Source organism: Lytechinus variegatus, chromosome 3, assembly GCF_018143015.1.
Source record: "Lytechinus variegatus isolate NC3 chromosome 3, Lvar_3.0, whole genome shotgun sequence".
Lineage (NCBI taxonomy): Eukaryota > Metazoa > Echinodermata > Echinoidea > Temnopleuroida > Toxopneustidae > Lytechinus > Lytechinus variegatus.
This window is the reverse complement of record NC_054742.1, coordinates 1518263-1541509: the sequence shown is the minus strand read 5'-3', so window position 1 is coordinate 1541509 and position 23247 is coordinate 1518263. Positions and strand designations below refer to the sequence as shown.

Below are 23247 nucleotides of genomic sequence, written 5' to 3'. Positions count from 1 at the left end.
TAATATGTCTCCCTTATAATGAGATAAGTGGCAGCAATAAATATCTAATGCACTATTCAGTTATCAATCCATTTTTCTAGTTCTTGGAGGAAAATTTGAATAAACCTCATTTTATATAATAAAATACAAAAGAACAAGTGGAGATGTGTCATCATCAGTCCACCTAATGAATATTCATGACAACTGATTTCACAAAATATTGCTAAACTTTAAAATTCAATAACTTTGTTATTTGTTATCCGATTTTGATGAAATTTTTTGGCATTTTGCTCAGTGAATTCTACTCTATTTGTTAACCTATACATACTTTCAGCCTGGACCACCCCTTTAAAAGTCTTTTCACTAGCTAATTCTCTATAAATACTACCATCCTCTAATAATAATAATAATAATAATAATCCACTTTTATATAGCGCTTAATCCATCGGAACGACGTTTCTAAGCGCTTTACAGATATATTATTACCCCGGTCATCGGATTCAATCAGTCATTCCCGCACACAATGTGTGCACATCCTCCACTCCCTGGGGAGTATTCCAGTCTAAAAGGAAGAGAACAGTCATGTGAATTTGCTCATTTCTGCCTACATATCTATGGCTTTTTAAGGTTTGTTTATATACATCACCATAAGAATTAACATGGCTCAACTTGGCCCATGTTGGCTGGCACAACTTACACCAGTCCGAACTTAATGTGATAATTTCACATCCACACATTTCTTATGCATCCATCATGTAAAAGACTTTGACAAGAATGAAGATTCTTATCTAGGCTAACAATGTTGTTCTTATGTTTTTATTATATATGTAAAGATGTGTGTGTGTAAAAAGCACTTATCTATTTCACACCCTTTTTAACTTTTTTGCTAAAATTTGTATTTTTCCCTCTAAAAAAGTACTTTTTGTTTCAAAGTTGAAAACAATGTGGTGGGGTTAGGGGTTATGTAATGGGTCATCAATACATGACACCACCACAATGTCCAGCTCATTCATTATTGGCCTGGGGGTGGTGGCTCAACTTGCCCCTATGTTCAACTTACCCCACCTTCCCCTATTCCGTATCATGGATGCCCAAAATTAATAAGGCTACCTTTTTACACAATAAGCAATCATGCATAAAGGCAAATACATGTAAAATATTGATTTTTCTATTAAAATCAGTTGAATATTGTGTTTGGAAGATCTTTGGGCAAATCTTGAAAAGAGGATCACCCCACCCAAGCATGCAATTTGGGGGCAGTGTAGGCTGCCATAAGGGCAAAATTGCCTGTTGCATTAATGTATTTTCTACGCTGCCAAGATCTTAAGGGTAATAGAAATTATACAGTAATAATTATTTTGTGCTCTGTAAATTGGCACAGGATCCTGTCTAACTTATTTTCTGTATTGAAGAGGGCAAGATGTACTTTAACCCTAAAAAGACTCGGGGGGGGGGCTGATTCAGCCCCCCCCCTCGACATTTTTTGCGCTAAATCTGCCACGCGAAATTTTTTGACCGCGTCGCTCGCTGACATTTTACTTTCAAGTCTCGTGCAACTTTTGAGACCAAAATTGTGATCCCCGGGTAGGCGGTTCCAAAATTACGCAACATTTCGTAAGTGCATGCAGACCCCAAATTACTCAAAAACGTGAATTTGTGTACATATCAAATGCAAATAGTGTTCTTAGCCAAAATTCATAAATGTATCATTATTTTTCCTTTTACTGCTTAAAATCAATCAATTTGATCTTTTTTATGGTCAAAATAAATTCCCCAACAATTTCCATTGAAAAAACAATAAAAAACAAAAAGTAAAAAAACAAAGAAATACATAGGAAATTTAGAAAACAATAGAATACATAAGAAAATAAATGTGATTTTGAAATATTTTTAATTTCAATTTGATCAGATGCCTATCTAGAGTATGTGAAACAAAAATTAGCATCAGGGGCATTATTTTATTAATTAGAGCAAACTTATGATTTTATGCATAAATTAGCATAATTAATGAGACATGAGATTTTTTGCAGAATTTGATGTTATAGTTTTGTAGATAATGCCATGGGTAACGCGTGTGCCAATTTTTGTCGCGATCGCCGGCCGAGATCATAAGGGGGGGCTGAATCAGCCCCCCCCCCCCAGTCTTCTTAGGCGTCGAAATAGCCCAGTCTATTTAGGGTTAATACTGCCTTTTACAGGGAAAATGTGGCTGTGAATAATACAGAAAACGAAATTGGCAAACAGGAATCAATGTTTCCTTTACAGCCAGTTATACTGACAAACTTAAAAGGATCAAACAATATTAAAAATAATTTTGTAGTTGTGTATCGTTGTATAATGCCTCATTGTTAAAGTTTTAATGGTGCACCTGATACAAGCAGCATATGTCATGATTTACCGGCTACTTCGAAAATTTGGCTAAGTCTGATTTTTCACTTTTATGTGATTGGTGACATCACAAGGAACAACTTTCAACTTGGTGACAAATTTCTAATGGTCATCTTGACCATGTGAGGGGTCAAAATGTGGTCAATAGGGGTCAATTTTTGAAATTGCCCCTATTGTGTCGAGTCATACATCAAATTGTTTGCCTTGTTATACTAAACAATAAAGTGTACACAACCATATACTCTTGACCTTCCGTTAAAAAGTTATGACCGGAAAGGTCAAAAGGTCAACGAACTTTCGGCAATGGCAAATTACACTGAAATTGTTAAGAAAGCTCCTTTCCGTGTTCTTATGCATGTGTGTACTTTTTTTATTTTCGAGTTTGATAAGTCCATCGTCAGAGGTTCTTATCCAGAAGATAGAAAGGGTCAAGACAAGGTCAGGGAAAGGTCAAAAGGTCTACAAACTTTCATTACAAGTCAAAATACACTAAAAGTGGTTAGAATTTTAGAAGTCTTATTTTTCGTGGGTGCCATTGTTTTGAAAAGTCTCTATCTAAGAAGACATTATATATAAAGGGGTCAAGTGTGCTTGTTTAGGAAAAAAACAGATAAACAGAGATAGACGTTGAATACATTCAGTGTGGTATCATGGTATTGCATTAATACTTTGAAACGACTTGACACCATTATGCCCTTAAAATCTTATCATCATCATGGTGTGATAAGTGCAACCAGCTCTTTCCGATTTTTTTTAAATTTATTTATTTAGGAATTCAATTCAAGTTCAATCATTTTCAATTTACTAGTCTTATATGTAAAGAAGTATTTTCTTCATTTGCTTTGTACAGAATATTTTAATTTACTTAAATTATTGTAATGTATTGGGGTATAAATGCTATGTTAACACAAAAAAAACCAAATCGATTGATGAGTGCTCCCAGCTCTTAAGAAAGATGCCTAACATTTCATTTTCATTAACTTGCGAATAAGATAATGAGGTTAGGATTGAGGATGATAAGTTGGGTTCCAATTGCTCCTCAATTAGTTCTAATGTGTGACGGTTATATTATTTCCGGCAAAGAGGTAACATCGATCGTGCAGGCATGCTCATTGTAGTCATGGGTGTCCATTATGCAGATGTGATATCCTGACCATTACTCGATCTCTGAAGCCAAGAAGGGCTACACATTTCTGGTGCATGTGCTGTTCTGAGCTTATAGTCAGGGGCCTTAGCAAAATTTTGGGGACAGGATTTACAAAAGTGCCATTTTTTGCATGTGGGTCCCTGGTATCAAAAGCATTAATTCTAGTTAGGGTGCCCTGAAATCGGTGAAGGGCACCCTATTTTAAAATGCTAATTTATGCAAATTTTATGCAAAAAACTCATAATTCACCATATCTCACTAAAAATAATTTTCAAATGCCCAGTTTGTGTGTATTTGGGTTTTCTTTTGCTAAGCATTTAACTGCAGGTCGATTTTTATAAAATTGGTGAGTATGAATCAATTAAGGTTAATTTATGCAAATTATATGCAAATCACATGTAAAAACACATGTATTACCATATATCGACATATAGAATTGTCAAAATCACATTTTTTTCCACATGTGTCACTGGTACCAAAAGCATTAATTCTTGATAGGATGCCTCGATATCAATGACTGGAATCCTTTTTCATAGGGCTAATTTATGCAAAATTATGCAACATCACACTATTCACCGTGAATTAATGTATATGTATAGTACAGACCTAAACTTTTCTATAGAAGCCTATTTCTTTTCTTTTCTTTTTTTTTCAGCTCCTGAATATGAATCAATTTTCAATGTTAATGCAAATTTATGCAAAATTTATGCAAATATGTGTAAAACTCATCAACTATCCTATTTTGAGGTTTTAAACCGAGGGACAAGCACAACACTATGCATATGAGACACTGTTACACAATTCATTCATTATGGTGACTTTCCATGCGACCAGACGAGAGCATCATGTTTAAAATGCAAATTTATGCAAATTATAAATCCTGTGCATATACCCCTTTCACAATTAAAAAAACCCGAAATCATATGGAAAAGATAAACAGTATTTCATCTTTCTTTTCAAAGCAATTCAAGAGGTCAGATTTCTTTCCCAAGTAGAGTTTTCCCCTGTCAGAAAGAGGAGGGTATATGGATGGTTCTCATGGCAGAAAAAACTGTGCATGTCTGCCCCTCTTAGGAGGGGACAACCAAAAAAAAATTGACAAGCAAAAAAAAAAAAAAAAAAAAGGTCATCAACAACAAATTTAGGGGGGGGGACCGTCCCCCCTCCTCAAATTTAGGGGGGGACACGTCCCCCCTCCCCGCTTCCGCCGCCTATGCCTCTTGACTATTTTTTTTAGAACAAAGACACATAAGTTTTGAGCAAAGAGACCTGATCCTCCTTCTTTTTCTGTCGTCCCTTGATTGAAGGTGACTTGAATAATTTCAGTGATTTTTCTTTATTGGCTTATAAATGAATTGATCTCTATCTCTAAAACTAAGGTAACACCAAGACCAAATTCTCCCAATCAATTTTAGGCCGAATCAGAGTCGAATCTGTCTGGAATGGGTCCCGAATCAGAGCTATCGACTTCCCAAAATAATTGTCCAGATGCCTTCACAAAATTAATTCAACCGAATTCCATCCAAATACATCCCAAATGTGGCTCGAAAAAATGTGTCTTGGCCTCATTCTGGAGTATTTTGGAGGATATTCGGCTGGTTTTAAAATTTTCAAGACAAGCAGAATCTCTCCATGAATGTTTCCGTTGGGGAGGGAGAACAGAATAGTCCCGGATCCTTCCGAAGCGATTCCAGGAGCTCCCCGAATCCGAGATGAATAATCCAGGCCATTTTGGGCAGAATAATATTGATCCGACTTTGTTCAGGAGAATTTGGTTTTGGTGTAACCCTTTGCTTAAAGCTAGGGTTAGAACGGAACCGAATCAGCTGCGATTCCATCCATATACACGTATTCTGGTGGTTTCAGGAATATTCTGTTTTGCCTTCGTAAATGCAAGAAAATTCGGGAACATTCGCTGAAAAAGTTCAGCTCATTTTGAAATGTTCAAAACCAGCCGAATACCCTCCAGACTATTCCCGAATGTGACCACAACAAATTCCATTCGGGCCACATTCGGGATGTATTCCGATGGAATTCGGTTGGACTTTTGGAGGCATTTGGGGGGTATTTTGGGAAGACTCGATTCGTATCAGTCGTAGAGTAATTAAAGCCGACTCTTGCCCCCCCCATATCATACGAATCATTACTCGAATACAAAGAAAAATACAGACGAATGAGATGAATTGGCCAGAAATTAGAAAAATGGCATCCAAAAAGCTGCCGAATCGGTAAATTATAGCCCATTTCGAAAGAATCTGGCACATTTTTCGGAAAATTCTGTGGCGTACTTTGCAAATTCGGGCATAATCGTTCGATTCGGGTCGTTATTCAGGTCGTCATTTGGCGAAAATCAGAGGATTCGGGCTAAATTCGGCTCGATTCTGGCCGCTCTGGCTCGATTATTGCCACTGTTCTGGTTGGCATACGGCTTTATGCTTTATGTTATATATATTAGTCAATGGAATACAGCTTCATACATAAATTACTGTTAATTTACATAATATAACACACTTTTGCATGGAAACGGGATTTTCAATAGCATACAATTGAAGATTTGAACTGAGTGATAGAGGTACTTCAACAGTTTGGCCCCTTTTCCACTGTTAAACCCACTGGAATGGGACTAATTTACACATATAAAATAATTGCTAATTTACATAAATTAGCATATTTCGCATGAAGACGTGATTTTCAATAGCACGTTTGATAGGGAAATTAAATCTATGGATCTGATAGAGATTTTCTTTAAGTTTGGTTTCTTTTTATTCCTTTTTACTAATTTTTACTATTCATGCATAAATCAACTGCTAATTTCCATAAATTAACATATTTTTGCATAAAAACACGATTTCATTTTCATGTTTGATAAGGAAATTTAAAGCTATTGACCTAAAAGAGACTTTCTTTGGTTTGGTATCTCTTTATTTACTTTTATTAATCAATTCCTATTGGCATGGCTTCATGCATAACTTACTTCAAATTTACATAAATTAGCATATTTTTGCATAAAGTTGCAATTTTCAGCACCAGGATCTGTGGGAAAAATTAAAGCTCTTGACCTGATAGAGACTTTCCTAAAGTTTGGTATCTTTAAAAAAAAAAAAAAAAATTGATTCCTAATGGCATAAGGCTTCATGCATAAAATACTGCTGATTTGCATAAATTAGCATATTTTTGCATGAAGATGCAATTTTCAACACCATGTTCTGTGGGAAAAAATGAAGCTATTGACCTAATAGTGACATAGGGAAAGTTTGGTGCTTTTGTAAACTCTGTCCCCAAAACTTCAAATTTATGGCCTAAGGCCCCTGACTATTATCATTGGGGGCCCTTTTGCATTTTGCAACGTGAAATTTAAGGATTTCGTGCATACTTTTGGTCAATTATATTAATTTTTCAGTAAAAACTAAAGTCTTCACAATTTCTGGGGCAGCTGTGAGAACTGGTATTAAGTTTAGTCTCATGTTGTATGCTCTGGGAAAAAAAACACACTTGATAAAATCCGGGGAAAAAATAGAACAAGCCGTAATAATGGCAGCACATAATCAGAAATGTGTAGTCCTTCTTGGCTCCAGAGATCGAGTACTGGTCAGAATATATCACATTTGCATTATAGACACACATGACTGATTACAATGTGCATGCCTGTACGAAGTTGCCTCTTAATTGTCAGAAATATAAGGAGCAATTGGAGCCCTATACCTATCATCATCCTCAATCCTAACCTCATTATCTTATTCGCAAGTTAATCAAAATAAGATATTAGGCATCTTTTTTAGGAGCTGGAAGCACTGATCAATAGATTAGTTTATTCTTTTAACATAGTATTACATATTTATACCCCAATACATTACAATACTATATTGATTAAAATATTGTGTACAAAGCAAATGGATGAAATGTTTCTATCCACATCAAAGACTAGTAAATGGAAAATGAATTTAACTTGAACTGAATTCCTAAATCAAGAAACTTTGAAAGAGCTGGTTGCACTTATAACATCATGAAGATGATACGATTTTAAGGGCATTAGGGTTTGTCAAGTCGTTTCAAAGTATTCCTGCAATACTACTGAATGTATGCAACGTCTATCTCTATTTTGTTCTCAAGTGAGCACATTTGACCCCTTTTTTATCTAATGGATGTCTTCTTAGATAGAGAGTCTTTTCAAAATAAAGAACCAATTACTTCTTAGATTCTAACCGCTCTTAATGAAAGTTTGTTGACCTTTCCCTGACCTTGTCTTGACCATTCATATCTTCTGGATAAGGACCTCTGACGATGGACTTATCAAATCGAAAATAAAAAAAAGTACACACATGCATAAAAATACGAAAAAGGAGCTTTCTTATTAATTTCAGTGTAATTTGCCATTTACCGAAAGTTTGTTGACCTTTCGACCTTTCCGGTCATAACTTTTTAACGGGAGGTCAAGAGTATATATCTATGTACACTTTTTTGTTCAGTATAAAGAAACAAACAATTTGATGTATGACTCGACACGATCAGGGCAATTTCAAAAATTGACCCCTATTGACCACATTTTGACCCCTCACATGGTCAAGATGACCATTAGAAATTTGTCACCAAGTTGTAAGTTGTTCCTTGTGATGTCACCAATCACATAAAAGTGAAAAATCAGACTTAACCAATTTGTCGAAGTAGATGACATATGCTGCCTGACTAGTACATGTAGAGGTTTGAATATTATCCATTGCATTTCAAACCTGTTTTCTTAATTTTGATATCATTTTGCGGTCATGTACATGTATTTCATTTGTTCATTTAATTCTGAATTATATGCTTTTTCATAACATGTATCCATTTTTGTTGTCATAATACCAGATTTCTTTTTTCTATTTGGGCTCTGGTAGAATTTTGTCTCTCAGAACTTTCTCTTCTTTGTCATCTGGGTGGAGAGAAAATGCAGAATGATGTCTAGCCAAAGAACAATGGTGCCTCTCAAGACTGAATCACAAACGATCCCTTTATAGGCCAGTGTAATCTTAAAGACAACAATTACACATCCCGTCTAATGATATTGAGCTATATCACACACAAAAATACATCTGACTGGAGCTGAAAACTTACTTGTCTTTGGGCTGGGGTTGACGGTTGGTGAAGTCCTGTTGACTATTGGGGAAACTGGAGAGACAGAAGATGGTGAGGGGACAGGAGCAGGTGAGGTAACAGGAGGACTTCTCCTAGGTCCACACTCTCGGTTTTCAGTAGGAGTGCATGGACTTGTCTCTTCTTCATCCTCTCCACAATCTGTGCACTTATAGCAGGAATCAAGACCATCATTGTAGTAATACTCCCCCTCTTTACAGATACATACTGTATTAGATTCCGTTGTGCATGGTTTAAACTCTACTTCCTTGTCAATACGGCACTCTAGACATCTCAAGCATTTGCTTTCTTGATCATTTGTATCAGAGTAATTGACTCCTGCAAATAAGAAGGTTTACAAAATAAAATATTACTTTGGTGGCTATCAAACATGATTGAAGACAAAATGTGATAAAGCCACAAATCAGGTATAACACACGTTGTACCGGTAATCAATTCATGATACATGTACCTAAACCTTCTTTCCTCAATATATACATGGGTCTATGGGTCACACATTTCTTTTTCATGTGCTTTGTTCAGTATTTTATGCCAAACAATGTTGAATGTTGATATTGCAATATACATATAAGTGACCAGAAAAATTTACATGAACAACATTTTTTTGTGTGTATGAGAAGGATAGAAAATGTTGCTTCAAAGATTTTGAATAAAAAAGTATACTGAAAATAACAGGAATGCCTCTGGCAGCATCGCCTGCATTATGCAATTCAGTTTAACGGCAGTGCTTACTTTCAAAAGAAGATTAAGTCGATTAAGATGAATAAGTCACCCCCCAAAAAAAATAAAAATAAAAAATAAAACACCATTCTTAATACTAAGTTTGTTCACCTCAAAGTGGTGTGCATAAAAACCTGAGCATCAGTAAAACAAAAACAAAAAACCAAACACTGCTTGCTCTTTAAATTACTTCAGAAGTGACAAATAGTGGTGTTTTTGACAGGGAAATTTGAGGCAAGGGGTAAGGGAAGAATAATACTTTGGACAGTCTGCATGACTAAGAGGCCTGTTACATCTGAAAGTTTCCTACCCGAGACCCGATCGAGTCCACTTGCAACCTTGACTGGATTATCGGTGGATTAGCTTCGCGAACGGACCGAGTCCGAAATGTGGTCTGTTTACATCACAGCGTTGATTCCCTCCCTATCGCTACGGTTTCGAGCGGTATCCGATTGCTGACACCAAAGGGCGCTCTCAATCTAGGCTCTGAATAATTTGCGCGCGCTAATTGAAGTTGTTTACATTTCGTTATTCTGGAAGAATGCTGATGATCCCAGCAGTCGTTGAAGATATGATCGACTTGAAAAGGATACGTTTAAAATGCTTCCTTCTTTCCACTCAAATAAAAAACTTTATCAATCACAATTCACATGTCACATGCCACAAAACATTCGAAGAACGACGGGACTGGGGAGGAGACAGCGCGCGCTATGACGTAATTTAACAGCTGGCGAACGGACCGATATAAGTTTGAAAGCTTGTGTGCGTTTACATCTACAAATCGGTGGACCGGGGCCGGCCCGATACCTACCCGAGACTACCTCTGGATGTGGTCTAGGGTAGGTTCGCTAAAAGGTGGCCCGAGGTAGGTTTGGGATGTTTACATCTGATTTCTTTCCGACCCGAGATAGGCCCCCGGCCGGCCCGAGGAAGGGAATCTCTCAGATGTAACAGGGGTCTTACAAAACACTGGAGAGTGAGAGAGTAGGGGACAGTGCTCATAGAGAAAGGTACATGTACATGTAGAGCTTTGAGGAACTGTACGATTGTGATGTCAAATTTAGAGAGAGAGAGGGGGGGGGGGTTACATCTACATTATCATCATTATTATGTAGAATAGTTGATTCAGTATGTGTAATACCAGTCCACAACCAATACCACAATACCTTGGTGCTGTTTTTGGCTATTAAAGCCATAAAAAAAATCATACATGTACAAGTTTCAACAGCAAGAACATAAAACCATTTTGATTAATTTTCATGTACAAACTCTATTCTGTGAACCATAGCAGGGTATTAAAAACCTTTATTTTCTAGCTTCAATTTTATTCATTTATTCATGTAAAATTAATTAAAATCATGGCAATGAGGGGAAAATCATAAGTGTATCACAGAGAGTAATGGGTTGCTTACTATGAGCTTTAGCTCATGAGATCTTACAATAAAAAATGTATTTTATACCTATTCGCCAAATACTGGCTTGAACAGAATTATCGTTGCTAATTTTTCCCATTATCATCTTTATTTTCTATATAATCAATTGATGCACAAGACATTGGTTTGATCTAATTCCTGTAAGCTTTAAAAGAAATAACTTACCAGATACGCATGGCTCACACTTGGTGTTCCTCGGTGGAGAACTGCTACATAGCAAGGGCTCCCGATTTTCCACTACTACTCCAAAACCAAATGGACAGCTTTGACACTGAATTTCCCGTGTCCCATTCACAAAACAGGTAGGAGGGTTGCAAGTCTATGGCAGAAGAGCATATACATGTACATGTTAAAACAGTAGATGAATACTAGATGTACAAGTAGATAAAATCTAAGATGAAATAAGCAACACAACCAGACTCTTGAGAGTGTACATGTATTGGCAGATCAAAAGGATATTTTACACACTTAACTTACCGCTTATTTGCCTTATATCATTTTCAAAGATTTAAAATTATAATCAGATCCTCACTCCCAAAAATCATGAAATAAGATATAGTCTCATTTACCAAATTGATCTAAAAGTTATTGTGACAATGATTCACAACCTCTGTTAGCCTTGAGTCATGGATTCTGGAACACCAGAATTCATACGGTGCAATCGGATTCCTGTAATGTATTCCCATTCCGGTGATCTGACGTGACAGTAGTACAAATTCATGCTAATAGTTTGATAATGAAATTATTTGAGCTTTCTCACAAAATTTACATTCAAATATAAAACTTGTAATTATGGAATTAGCAGGTTGTGATTATAATTCTTTTTAAATCTAGATTCTTCAGTATCATCTTCAGTGAATGGTGGTCGCAATATATTTGATATTTTTTTGCAGCAATGGACAGGCACAAGCAATCTCCATAATGATCCATCTCTGTACCGAGCGAGTCAAATGGCAACCTTCTGTGCAAAGACATCGTACAGAATAGTGATTTTGGAAAGGAAGGAGAGGAGGTGTAACATGCTAATAATCTGTACTTCCGAATTTATCGATTTTGGTTTGGAAATTAAGTACTGGTATGTTTTTTTATAGAATTTTAATTGTTGGGAACATAAAAAGCCTTGATTTTGTGTTTTACATGTACTTGCTAAAATTCCTGACCACCATGACCTACATGTACATGTATCTGAATGCCATTTTCTGACAGGTAAAAGAGCATTGGGTCTGGAAAGGAAATTTTCTATATTAACATTTTTACATGTACTTTAAAAGCCCCAATTCTAATTAGAACTGTTTTCATATAACACCGCATAATACATTGGAACGTCTCTAAGCACTTTATAGACTATGAGATTACCCCAAAATATTCAGCACCACTGGGTTTGAGTACACAACTGACCTTTGACTTTATGATCCTTAAGGATTAAAACAGATCATCGTCATTGTCACAATATTTTTGAATTTGGCCCAAAACCAAAATTGTTAAGTTGCCCTCATCCAACTGACAATAAAATGCCCCCAAGACAGGGTTGCTATTTTGTTAAAGATCTAAATACATGTATAGGCCTATCCAATGTTTATGTGAAATGTCAGATCTGTGTGGAGAATTCACTCAATATACATTAGTTTACATGTTATCATTTTTAAACATCTTTAATGCACATTAAAGCTTACAATATACAATTGTGAGATAAATTTCAACATCTTTATTAACACAGTAAATTCATGTTTTAAAACAATTGTAAATATAAGAACATTAAAAGCCTGTATTAACGAAGGTAAATGGTCAGTAATCTGTATAATACTGGAGTATCCAAAAAAGGTGTAGTGGTCATTTTTAATGTTTATTCAGATATTAGAATGTAAATTTGGCATTTATCCATTTTCAGCTGTTAGAATTCAAATTTAGTATCTCTCCCCACTATCAATAATTAAAAAAATAATTAAATATTTAAAATAGCAATTTTAGCAGTTTACATGTACTTGCAAAGATATACGAAAGGTACACACATAGATTATGCCAATATCCTAAAAAAAAAATCATTGCACATGTACATGTAATTGTCATTATAGCACAATAGAACCAACCACTTCCTAGTACTAGAACTAAAACAATGTACATATCAACAGACCAGTAATTTCACTCTTCTTCTGAAAAAGAAAACAATAAATCATCACTAACCATACAAAAAAATTAAATTTATGCATTTTACATTATGGGGCAGCTGCTTGATTTGAAGTCATAAATCCAAAGCTTAATTCTAATTAAACTTTATGGTAATCTTCAATGGATTTTCCTCAAATCTTCTACAATAATTTCCTTTTCTTTCTGTCATTTTAACAACAAACTTTTCTTCAGGGTGAACTTCCCCTGTTAATGTAATTTCACATCTTGCAGTCTCATGCCCGGTCTCATGTGTACTGCTACTGTATGGATGTGTACTACTTGTAAATACATGTACATTGGCATACATGTATGTACAAAGTACACATGTACTTTGTGTACTCAAAAATCCAAATGTAACACCAGAGAATTTTGAGATTTCCTGCCTGGTAACACCATCGGGGGGGGGGGGGGGGCACTTACATTGACGAGTGGATACCATGCACGACCAAAGAAACACGTAAAAAGGGGGGTCAAAAATACAAATATAATGAAAAAAGGATATCTATTTCGGGTCAAATTTGCGGGGATGCTAAAACAAAATAAATGTTTTATAAAGGATACTTTTGCCCCAACACTACGTGTTTAGAGTCAGATTTGCGTGAGGTGTGGAAGGTGGGGTCGTACTAAACCAAATTATGTGTAAAGTAAAGGTAAATCCGACTACCGAAGGACCCGTGATATAATATTCCTGTACTTGTTTAGGGGTTCATTTCAGGGAATATTTGCCAAGAGTATCTTAAGGGGTTTCATACGCCAATACTTGTTAAGGGGTGCATTTTTAGAATATGGAAAATACGTGTTTAGGCTGCTTTTCGAGACCCCATGGTCGCGCATGGTGTCCACTCGTCAATGGAAGTGCCCCCCCCCCCCCCCCCCGGAACACCATGCAAATCATATCATGATGTGCAGAATTGCATGTTATTATTAAAATGTTCTAGAGATCTTATACACACCACTTGTCTATCGACAATAAAATTTCAAAAATATGAACATTACATGTTATGTACAATATAACTTTGGTCAATTCATGTATCAATAAAACAATATGCTACCATCAATCTTTGATTCTTCATTATTTAATAAAGATAAATCTATCTTATTTTATATTCTATGCAATCTAATTTCTACTCTTTGCAGTTTGCACCCTGGCAATGTACAAATTCTGTTCTAGAGAAAGGATATAAATGTATGTACATGTACATGTACCTCTATATTCATAGTCACATACATGTAGGCTAATATCATGATCAAATCATAGAGCTATGATCAAATCACTACAATAATGAGTACAAATTATGTCATAAAGTGTTGACGATATGGTTTCAAATGACCTTTCTCTTTTCCAAACTTCCTCTTTGCTCTCATTCACAATGTGTGGGGGGGGGGTGAAATGCATTATCAAAGCATTATGATAACTGAAGTACACTGTATTATGCCGAAATTCACATTAATATAAGAATAGAGACATAACATGTAAAGGTATACATGTAGGCCTAAAGTGTTTGAGGCAATTAATTAGAGTTGGGAAAGCATGACATACATGTAATGTTTGTTCCGAGATCAACAATGTTCTTTTACTTAAATTGTGATATCAAATGCATTGAGATCCTGAATTCATTGTGTAAATTGTTAAAAAATATCCTTTCTTTTGAAAAAAATTGAAAATTATTTCACCTGGTGTATTCAATAATAGAAATCATTTGATAAAAAAGTACTTAAGAAATATATTTCCAGTGACTCATTTTGAATAATCAACAAGTGGAATGCCTCTGGAGGTATACCTTGCAATTCAATTCAGCAGCAGTGTGACTTTGAAAACTACAATGTACATTACAAATAGGCCTACAAGATGAATATTTCTTTTAGAAAGCAAACCAAAAAAAAACATTGATTTTTTTTATAATAAAATCCTAGGTTTATTGACCTAATTTCATTTAATTTATGATATCCAATAATAATGTCATACTGTATAAGTTTCATTTAATGTAGGCCAACAGTACTTACATGTAATTATAATGAACAAATTCAAAATATCAATTATTTTCCAAGTTATATCTGAAATGACCTTTGACCTTGACCCAGTGTCCTTACACTATACTCAACTCATATCTGATATACATGTACCTGATAACCATAATAAGGCATCAATGTTAGACATAATACTGGGTAATAATTCAAACATCTTGAAAAGTAAAAATCCTACAAATATTTTTAGTGACACCCCCCATGACTTTTGCCTAGCAACCAGATACTTTTTCTATGAAAGTTAGTTTTATGGAATAGGGATGTATAATTTCAAAGATATCTTGGAAACTCAAAAATCTTAACCTTGGTTAAGTTTTTTATACATTGACTGCACAACATGGTCACAGTTTATTGATGCTAACATTTGGCCTTGATCATGTGACCTGAATCTCAAGCAAAGTGATCAGTGATAATTGATTTCCCTTTTGTTCAAGTTTTAAGAAATAAGCCCTACATGTATAATTTCTATTAAAGTAATGACATTTCAAAATCTTAGTGTTAGTCAAGATCTAAATACTGTACTGACAACGCAAACGCGTTCACTGCCATTTTATGAAAGCAGCATCTACATGTACATGTATCATGTAGTCAATATGCTATACTATGCAAGCAGACAAAAATTGAAATTTATGGAATTCATAACATTGAGAGGTACATGTAGTTGTTCACATTTGATTTCACAAAATAACATCTTAAAATAGCCTTAAAAACGGACATATAACTAAAGCTTTTCGACATGCACTATTAAATCGGAGTAAAATCGCATGAATGACTAAAAAGTTAGAGCAAAACAATGATAGAACCGTAACCAGACAATGGACGCTAAATGGTGAGCCATGATTGGCTGTCAAGGTTAAAAAATTAGGCTTAATAGTACCAGCTGTAAATTGAAGTGAAGCAACTAAAATAGCGCAAGGGTTCTTACAAACTCCTTCTGGCGGCACAGAATCGGGTCTGTTAGCTAGATATACGCTGCCTCCAGCATGCACAAATGAGTGAAACTTCTTGCTCGGCTGAGCACCTTAAACCAAGATGAACATTTAACAGCATTGTTCAGCGCATGCTTGGTTGCTAAGCAAGTGGTTAGCAATAGCCAAAGTACATGCACTACCACCATCCGTCATAGTACAAGCGCATGGAGGTTGTGAACGCGCACTAATTCAACCATTTCAGATAGAGGCAGGCACATGTTGGCTAATGCAATCTGCTAAAATAACATCTCTCTGTTAAATTGATTTTTGCCAAACCTTCATAAAACATCCATGTTTCTCTTTATTAAACTCAAGTTGACATAAGGGTCAAATAAAATTCAACTGTTGACAATCTGAGGGATGAAAACATCAACGTCAGATGTGGTAACAATTTGGAAAGGATTTCAAGCATAACCCAATAAAATAACACCCAAGAGGACGAGAGGTATATATGTTAATGTACAACATAATTCTGGTATAAAAATGTGCCATTGCTGAGAATAGGGATGCCAGCTGGAATTGATCAAAGGGCATAAAAATCACCTAGAAAATAATATTTTGTACACAAAAATGCTAAAACTATGGCCTGAAAATAAATTGCCAGGGCCTGAATTCAGGCTTTGCCTGAAAACTAGCATCCCTATGATGACATTTCAGCCAGGGGACCATTTTATCAACATTCTTGTCCAACAAGTTGTCAGATCTGACATCTTTCCTTGATTCTGATTTAATAGCTGAGTAGCAGTAATACTATGGCAACTGTCGGATAAAAGCTGTGCGCACCAGAATCGGTAGACTAGCTTAGCCGAGGTAATAAAGGAGCGCCTTGAGCACCTACATGTAGCAAGGTGGATACATGTGCTATACATACAAATCCATTATTATTATCATTATTATAAAATGTCTGACATGTCCTATGAAATTCTCCCCAGATGTCTGGTCTTTCTCCAAGCAATGAATGTACATTCTCCCAGTCACACGTGTCCTTATATGTGTTGGCGATCCTCAGTGTGGTCATTTTTTAACGCTAAGATTTCATGATTTCACGGAGTTAGATATGAACATGCAAATAATCCATCTCTTAATCTACCATGATATGGTGAAAATTAACATCGATTATTACAGACTTTATAATGAAATCATCGTTTGCTGCCACTATTTTCCTTAAGCATTAAGCTAGAACCTACATTACATGTAGGATAGAGTATGAATTGCTGTTGTTCATATTCACTTTTTATGGTATTGGGTCTGCACTAACTACAGTATTAGGTCACAATCTTTATACTGGTAAACATACTGTACAAGGCAATATCATGTATTGTTCTGATATTTTTTTCTTCAGAAACTACTCTCATCTTTCAATCACATGGTCGTGGGTTCAAATCCCAGCCATGGCATATAAAAAATGTTCAAAGCCAGAACTGATGGACTTTGGACAGCAGGGCCAAAGATGACACACAGTCTGAAACACATTTTGCGCTACCGGTAGTTCTGCCTAAAACTCCATGAAAGTCAACAATAGACCCATAGATACTCATTGATAAATTTTATGTACCCAGACACAAAAATACCCAAATCAATAGCCCAATATTTCATTTCTATACTGTCAAAGAAATAATACCCCCTAGAAATATCCCAAGGAACCTGATAAAATTAAAAATTATCCAACAAACACAACTACATGTACCTACAACATGTAACCCATTGGATAATAAACCAAGAATGTTAATCCTGAGCAAAAAGCCTCTAAGGCAAATTAGCCACAAAAATGATTTTCTGAGGACAAGTTTTCCCTCCTCCAACTCCAATTTCATCCCATGTGAATTCTGTTTCCAGCCAAAATTCATAACAAATGTATCATTATTTTCATTTAAACATAATAAAATCAACTGATTTCATGATGTATAAAAACAAATACATTCACTAATGTATCTTAAAAAAAAAAACAGAAAAACAAATACATGTTAATATATATTCATACCAATTCATTTGACATGCAATTAATCAATAAAAGTCCAACAAAGAGCCTCTGAAAAACAAACAAAAACAATGTGTGTTGTCACAACATCTGAAGTTAACCCACATTCTAACTTCATGATATAAGATTCACTTTTTAACTGCATTATGCAAGCCCCCCCCCCCCCAAAAAAAAATAGCATGGTGGCATTAAGGTTAAGATTAAATTTCATAACATATTTAAAATGATAAAAATAATGACATGACATTAAAGAGGGGTTTTACACACTCGGATTTTGCGTCATTTGAATGCTTAATTGCAATGCCGAATTGTAATGACACAAGAATTATCTTCCATTCGCACGGATCAGGAGGATTCAGGACTCCTTCGGCTTTACGTTTCGCATCGATAAAAGGAACTTCGTGTTTTTGGTACCCCGTCAATCACTCGTGCATCGCTAAAATTTGCCAACACAGCTGAAAATAGCTGGTTTTTCAGCGGAAGTGGTCAAGAAGGTAACCGTAAGCTCTGCCCCCAGAATTACGTTTTGGAGGTCAAAGCACTCACACAGCTGTTTCGCTCCGTCATTCTGGGATATCATCACTGGAAAACACCTCGATACCATCATTTGAATTGTGCATTTCAAAGTACGCTATTTTGCATTCACACACTAAAACTGCGTCATTCGAATGACACAAAATGTGAGCGTGTGAATCCCCTTATAGATACTTCTAAATACTATCATTGACTAACCTGTCCAAGAGCAGACAAAGAGAAACATGCCAACAGTAGAAAAGCAAGCATCATGATCATCCTAAAATATGTATCTGTGGAAAGAAAATGAAATGCAAATACTCTTCATATTAATGTTTACAACTGGAAACCATGAGGTTGGAATATTGTTCCATGAACTTTCTTTAGTGCAAGCTGCACAAATCCGATCTCTTGTTACTTAAAATGCACATGCCAACAGGATGTTGTTAATTTCAATTAATTCAAAAGGTTTTAAATCATATTTTCATTGTGCCACATTCAGTTTCCATTCAGCAGACTTCAGCATCTCCCCTTCCCCCCTTAAAATTAGGTTCAGTTTGGGTACAATGGCAAAGCTATTAAAAATGTGTCCTGAATCAACATTCTATACTCATTCGATTATATAATAGGTAAAATTTTAAAAGATATTATTAGAAACTATTACTAAAGGTGATTGATACCCCACAGTATGCCATTACCATGGCAACTGTTTCTAACATATGAAAAAAATATGTCTTGCTTATTTTTACCTCAAGACCAATGTGCAAGCTACATGTAAATATCATGAAAATTTGTAAAAAAAAAAAATGAAAAAAAAAAAACTTTTTAGATTTAGTCATAGGTGGGACATGGACCCCCTAACAAAAAGTGTCATCTAATTAATTGTGCAAATTAGGTCTTGTCCAAGGATGGAATGTCCCATACGTAACATTTTGAGGATGTTTTTTAAAGTTATTTCTCATAATACAATACTTGTATTGTTGCATCTCTGGGAAGTTCTAATTTATAAAGTATGAAAATGTTATACCCCAAAAAGTTTTCAAAAATAGAGTTCACCTTTTAATTAAAAGTTAATTAAAAAGTTGTTACGTATGGGACATTTACACACAATGTCAATGGGGAGATTTGTTTTCTGTTTGTGGTAACTCCGGTAGGAACTCGGCAGGACAGCATCTTTTGCTGGTAAACGCCAAACTGGTACACCAATTACCTTGGAAACATTTTACGTCTAGGTTAATCAGCCATAGTGGCTGACATAATAGACGACAGATATCACTCTTGGGCCTTTTTGTGTACAAAGTGAATGGAGAAAAACAAATTTCAAGAGTGCTCTAAAAAGTGATTATTTACCTTTTCTTTAGTTTTTAAAGACTGATTTGTTATGAATACTGATTAATGAAAGCAATTGAAGCAAAAAAATTGTGAAAATACAAAAATATGAAAAATAAAAAACAATAGAAATACATAAGAAATTCATGAAACCATGAAAAACAAGGGAAAAAAATGTTGAAATGGCTAATTTCCTCTTCAGTCATATCAAATATGTCTCAATAGAACATTTTAAAAGACTGAAACTCTTTTGTTATTTCCATATCTTATATTATTTCAATTTTTTTAATTCTGGGGAAAATTGTGTATGTTCTCTATGGGGACAAAATGTCCCATACGTAACTGTCCCATACGTAACATGTCATTAATTTGTTTAATTAGAGTCTGTAATTAGAGGGATTTCGCTTATGACATGAAACTTGACTTACATATACTAGAGTATTGTGACTTTTATCACAGTAAGTTACAAGTTGTCAAATGAAATACTTTCAGAGAATTCTCAACTTGAAAAAAATGTTTCAAAACTTGTCTTTTTTCTGCGTCCCATACGCAACGGCCCATCTTTTCCCTCTAAAAGGTCAAGGTCAAATGTCACCATTTTTTGCATGATTATTCTTCTCCTAGATGTCTACCATCATAAGGGTATTCAATCTAATCAAAATCATTTAACACTATTTTTCAGGTCATTAAAGCCTCTGAAATGTCCCATACGTAACACGCGGAATTCTTGGACTTGCCCATCTTTAAATCCATGAAATGGCCTTCTTTTTTCCATAATTCCTTGAAATTACTTTGATTTAGTTGAAAACTATCAGAAAATGAAGAATATTCATCTCTTTCCAGACTCTGATTTTAATTTAAACTCGGTAAATATTGCAGTCCCATGTAGCCCCATATGTAGATTTTCATGGCAACACCATGGAAGTCTACATGTGGGACTACAACATTTACCAAGGTAAGTTCAAATCAGAGTCGGGAAAGAGGTGAATACTCTTCCTTTTTCTGATAGTTTTCAACTAAATCAAAGTAATTTCAAGGAATTATGGAAAAAAGAAGGCCATTTCATGGATTTAAAGATGTAAAATGTGAAATTTTAGTAATTTTTTTTTTCATTTTTTTTTCTTTTTAGCAGGAGAGCGTACGATATCTTGTAAATGTATTGACGTGACCCAGGCCTAGTTTCACCAAAGATTAATTAATAGCTAACACAGCTATCGCATATATACAATGTTAAGAAAAATCTACAATTTATCATACATGTATTGTAATGAATTGATTTGAGCTCCTCACAGAGAGCGATTCTGAAGAGCTCATTTGAGCTCCTCAAAAAATTTATTGAGCTCCACGAAATTATAAACGTGAAGGACTGTGGAATTTAATTAATTATTAAGGTGTTATGGCAAACTTATTGTTTGAAAAAATGGAGGAAAGGTTGTGCATGAAAGATAAATATAAAAACTTATTGTGTGTGATTTTTAGCATCTTGCCTTCACTTTAGCAGTAGGGTTTTCTAAAGTGATCTGTGTGCATATGATAAGTAAATGATGCAAGAGTGAAGTACTACAAGCTATAGAAAGTTATTGTGTGTACAACACAGCACAGTGCCAGTCATGGAAAGTTCATTGACCTTTGACCTTATTCAAATTCGACTCATATTCGAACTTGATCTGTGCCTTTAGGAAAAGGACCTCTGGTATGAATTTGGTGATCCCACCTCGAAGATATAGAAAGTTATTATGTGTACAATATAGCACAGTGCCAGTCATGGAAAGTTCTTTGACCTTATTCAAATTCGACTCGTATTCGAACTTGACCTGCACGACTGCACCTTCAAGAGATGGACCTCTTGTATGAATTTGGCAATCCTACCTCGAAGATATAAAAAGTTATTATGTGTACAACACAGCACAGTGCCAGTCATGGAAAGTTCATTGACCTTTGACCTTAATCAAATTCAACTAACATTCGAACTTGACCTGCACCTTCAAAAGATGGACCTCTTGTATGAATTTGGCAATCCTACCTCGAAGATATAGAAAGTTATTGTGTGTATATAGCACACCACAGTGCCAGTCATGGAAAGTTCATTGACCTTTGACCTTATTCAACTTCGACTCATATATGAACTTGACCTGTGCCTTCAAGAGATGGTCCTCTGGTATGAATTTGGTGATACCACCTCGAAGATATAGAAAGTTATTATGTGTACAACATAGCACAGTGCCAGTCACGGAAAGTTGATTGACCTCTGACCTTATTCAAATTATACTCATATTCGAACTTGACCTGTGCCTTTAGGAGATGGACCTCTGGTATGAATTTGGTGATCCCACCTCGAAGCTATAGAAAGTTATTGGGTGTACAACACAATTGTTGAGGACAACGACGCCGGCAATAGTGATACCTGTGTCTTGCTCCGCTACGCAGGCAAGGCGAGACAAAAATCACATTTGAGGTGGAAATTTTGTTTTCTCCTAAAATATCATGAAAAAAACATCTTTCCACACAAATTAAAGCTTCAAAATCATGTATTATTATAATTAGAAGTATATTTTCAAAATCAAGTTTGTAATACTGAGTGTTCGAGACAAATCACCTGATTACTTCCTTTTCCTTTATATTTTTTTTTTTCAAAGAGGAAACAAGTTCCAGAAAGGAAGCAAAAATTCATTTCAAAAGGAAGAATAATTTGTAGTGATGTACTGTACTATTTGTAGAGCTGTCATTATTTCTGAAGGAAAGGAAAATACCATCAAAAGCTAAATGTTTCTATCTACATGTCACATTTTATATTGACTCAATGGTCATTACATTACAACTCACTGCGAGTTCTGGAAAAAGAATATTGCATTTATAGAGAACATTGGCTGCAGCACTGCTTTGATGATTGAAACATCACTGACACTGATTGTTCTTGTGTGCTCTTTTTTCTGACTTAATTTAATAATCACTTGGTTGTGGTGTTGAGACAAATGTACTTCTGTACACATGATGTTTCCTTTTTTTTATTCATAGCTCAAGTGTCTTCTTCTTATGACTCCTGCAACTATTGTAATTCAGGTACAGTGTATCATGTTTTGTTACACCCTACTTGTCCTAAAAACTAGTTTACTGGCAACTAGTTTGATAGAAACTAGATCTCATGTGTAGAAGCAGGCTCAAATAGGTCTTGGAAGCGATCTTAAGTGGTTTTCCAAACGAGATTCGAAAAACAGCTCGCAGTGTAGTTTTTAAGACTGCTTTACCTTGTTAAACTGATTTGAGCTTTCTTTTAGATAGAAATTATCGCACGGAAGTACAAGAGCGTATTGCGGACTGGCCTGGATGAGTGTACATAGTCGAAGTACATCAACATAATATTTTGAAATTCGAATCGAGCTCAGCCCAGAATATACAGGGTCAGAGACCAGACAAGAATTATCGAGAACAGCAAAGATTTCAGTTTGTACCTTGTAAGTTATTCTATAG

At 35.3% G+C, this 23247-nt stretch overlaps 1 protein-coding gene across 1 annotated transcript in view; it reads right to left on the bottom strand.

Annotated features, from left to right (window-relative positions):
- Positions 1–23247, bottom strand: part of LOC121409937 (tumor necrosis factor receptor superfamily member 1B-like) — a 38863-nt gene that overhangs the window by 8480 nt on the left and 7136 nt on the right. Inside the window, exons 2-4 of the mRNA XM_041601730.1 lie at positions 18670–18743; positions 10963–11116; positions 8606–8962 (exon numbers count right to left, since the gene is read on the bottom strand). Coding sequence (XP_041457664.1) covers positions 8606–8962; positions 10963–11116; positions 18670–18729 — 571 coding nt within the window. The 5' untranslated portion in view covers positions 18730–18743. The remainder of the gene's footprint in view (positions 1–8605; positions 8963–10962; positions 11117–18669; positions 18744–23247) is intronic.